Below are 3,400 nucleotides of genomic sequence, written 5' to 3'. Positions count from 1 at the left end.
ATATATATATATATATATATATATATATAATACAAAGAATATATATATACATGTATACACACATATATGTACATACTTACATCTACATGTGTATATATATGCATATCAGGGTACAGGACGTTAGAACAATGAACTACAGACAACGGAACGAACACATAGGAAAACGGAAAGCCATTTGGAATATCCCTTCATCAGCTGTCTCTATTTGTATGTATGTATGTATGTATACATACATATAGATAGAGAGGTAGATATATAAATATATATGTATATTATATATATATATGCATGTTTATGTATATGTACTCATACATACACATACCTATGTATATGCACATCTATGCATGTGTGAGTGTATGAATGCATGCATGTATGTTTCTTTACATTTTTTGAGATTGATGAAATAATTTTATTGTATGTGATGTGTGTGTGTTTGTGAAATTGATAGATATAATTTATGATAAAAATTTAATTTAATTTCATTAAAATACTGGTGAATTCAGAGCTCACTACAGTTCGCCTGCAGTTTTGAAACTTTTGTTTGCTTTCAGCTGTTACATGTTTGTAGTGATTCCAAATTTAATTTCTTTTCAGAATCCCTTTTGGAACTGCAGGCGGCTAACAACAGGATTTGTTCCTTACCAAACTCTCGACTCTGGAGCTGTCATGAACTGAAAAAGCTAGAACTTGGAAATAACTTATTAGGGCAAATTGATGAGAGATCAATGGAAAGAAGGTATCATTGTGAATAAAAAAATTATTTTAGGGTTTAAAATAATATTGATGATTATAAACATTAATCTGAGACAGAGAAGAGAACATATCCCTATCAGTTGCTCTTTTCTATTTAAAATTGATGTTTATAAAGTCTAATATCACTTTACATTGGAATTCTGAGCAATTAATTCACTCATAATTTTAGAGCCTATTTATCTCTCTAAAATTTTTGTAATCTCCTTGGGTCATAAGTACACCAGTGAAGAACTCATCCTTCTGTACATTATTGAGTACTCACAAACAGAGCTAGAGATATAAAGGTTGTAAGTTGCTTTAAACTTTTAGCATTCAGATTACTCTGTCAAATGTAATGCTTATTGATTCACATTGTTTTGAATTACATATCTTGTAGCTTTGAGATTTTCATGACGTCATCATCATAATCATCATCATCATCATCATCATCATTTAATGCCCACTTTATGCTGGCATGGGTTGGACAGTTTGACATGGAGCTGGCCACCTGGGAGCTGTCCAAACTCCATTTGTCTGTTTTGGCATGTTTTCTATGGCTGGATACCCTTCATAATGCCAATCACTTAACAGTGTGCTTGTTGCATTTTACATGCCACCAGACAGATGCATTTATACAGCATCAGCTTGGGTGCTTTTTTATGTGGCACTGGCACCTGAAAGAACAAGCTGGTATGTGTGGAAGACCGTGATTTTACCTTGACAGAGTAATCTGAATGCAAACGGGTTAAGTAAGTACAATAAAATTTTTCCGATAAATAATTGACACTAAATATTGATCCTTGGAAGACTTACTGTTCTGAATGAGATTTTGTAGAGAGAAGCTATTTGGTAGTTCTTTGGAAGAACCATTCTTGTTCTCATGTGGTGAATTTTATCCATTGCCCAATTCTCCCCTACACCCTTTGCTGGACCTTAATTGTCTTTAATAGAGTTTCCTCTGTTGTAAGTTTACAGGCCAGACATTCAACCTGAGAATAACATCCTTCCTTTTACCCACCACTGTGGGTAGAAGCGAGAAAGTTAATCAGAGGAAAATTATTTTAACCAGATGTGCCACTGTTATGACACTATTTCTCTTCCTCTTCTGATTAAAGCAAGCACTCATTTTTATAGATAGAATTATATAAATTTCTGCCTTGGACAGTGAAGGCACATGACTCAGTGGTTAGAGCATCTGGCTCACAATAATAAGGTAGTGACTTTGATTCTTGGACTGGGCTGTGTGTTGTGTTCTTGAGCAAGACACTTTATCTAACATTGCTCCAGTTCACTTAGCTGTAGAAATGAGTCGCAGTGTCACTGGTGCCACGCTGTATCAGCCTTTGTCTTTCCCTTGGATTATATCGATGGCATGGAGAGGGGAAGCTGGTATGCGTGGGTGACTGCTGGTCTGCCATAAACAACCTTGCCTGGACTTGTGCCTTGGAGGATAACTTTCTGGGTACCCTCCCATGGTCATTCATAACCAAAGGGAGTTTTACCATTTACCTTTTCCTTGGACACAGATCTAGTTTCTGTATTGGATAATTATTGAGGGATAAAGTAGCAAAATTAGTGGGGTTGTCAAACAAAATATTTTGTGACTTTGATTACATCCTTTCATCCAGGGCAGCTTTGTCTTTCTCTCCTCTGATATTGATGCAGAGTACTAGACAAGCATAAGCAATTGAACTGACTGCAAACTGGCAGAATCATTAGAGTGTCAGAAAGAATGCTTTGCAGTATTTGTTCTGGTGCTCTGAGTTCAAATCTTTTCAAGGTCAATTTTGCCTTTCATTCTTTTAGGATCAATAAAAAACATTCCAATCCAGGGCAGTGGATTGGCTGAACTGTAAGAGCATATTCATAAATAAATGAATTAGAAAAATTACCTACTTCTCTCTTTGGTAGAAGTGAATCATTGAAGAAGTATTTTACCGATAACAAAGTAGTACAATATGCTCACAGTCATTTCTACCACAAACATTGGTTTGCAGATTAAGATAGAACTAATACTTATTGTGGAAAAGTTTCCATTCTGTATAGACAGAGATAGGTTGAACCCTGAAAATACAAAGTGAAAATTTTCACTGCATGAAATAAGAATTTACCATTTAAAATTTTATTAATCTTGTTCTTTTTACTCATTGTCCTTTATATATGTATTTATATTGAAAAATCTTTTTATTGTTCTGTAGTTTAACGGTGTTCAAAAGAAGAACTTCAAAAGGTGCCCCCCTACCTGAAGAAGTTGAATTCCCTTTATTCCTTTCTCATTGTCTTATTGAACTTCATCTAGAGCATAATCAACTTGATGCTGTTCCTCCATCTGTCTGTCACTTGACTGGATTGAAGTTATTGAACCTCAGTGGGTGAGTAACCATCTGTGAGGTACTTACTGCCGTCCCAGCTGGATAAATTTGTCTTCAATATATTTAGTGAATCACATTAAAAAAGCTGACTAGAAATTTATATATTGTAAAGAAAAAGGGAAACGATATTAGTAAATGATTGTTATTTTCATTTTACCAATCAATACAAGAAACATAGGCATGTATGTATGTATACATCTATCTATCTATCTATCTATCTCTCTCTCTCTGTCTCTCTCTCTCTCTCTCTCTCTATATATATATATATATATATATATATATATATATATATATAT

At 34.2% G+C, this 3,400-nt stretch overlaps 1 protein-coding gene across 1 annotated transcript in view; it reads left to right on the top strand.

Moving 5' to 3' along the window:
- The window catches only part of LOC106871387 (leucine-rich repeat serine/threonine-protein kinase 1), a 69,945-nt gene extending 66,822 nt beyond the window's left edge, over positions 1-3,123 (top strand). The window contains exons 10-11 of the mRNA XM_052970698.1: positions 595-736; positions 2,931-3,123. Of these exons, the coding sequence (XP_052826658.1) occupies positions 595-736; positions 2,931-3,108 (320 nt within the window). The 3' untranslated portion in view covers positions 3,109-3,123. The remainder of the gene's footprint in view (positions 1-594; positions 737-2,930) is intronic.
- The last annotated feature ends 277 nt before the right edge of the window (positions 3,124-3,400 follow it).

The sequence above is a fragment of the Octopus bimaculoides genome, chromosome 9 (genome assembly GCF_001194135.2).
Source record: "Octopus bimaculoides isolate UCB-OBI-ISO-001 chromosome 9, ASM119413v2, whole genome shotgun sequence".
Classification (NCBI taxonomy): Eukaryota; Metazoa; Mollusca; class Cephalopoda; order Octopoda; family Octopodidae; genus Octopus; species Octopus bimaculoides.
Note: the sequence above shows the minus strand (reverse complement) of the source record. Positions and strands in the feature narration are given on the sequence as shown.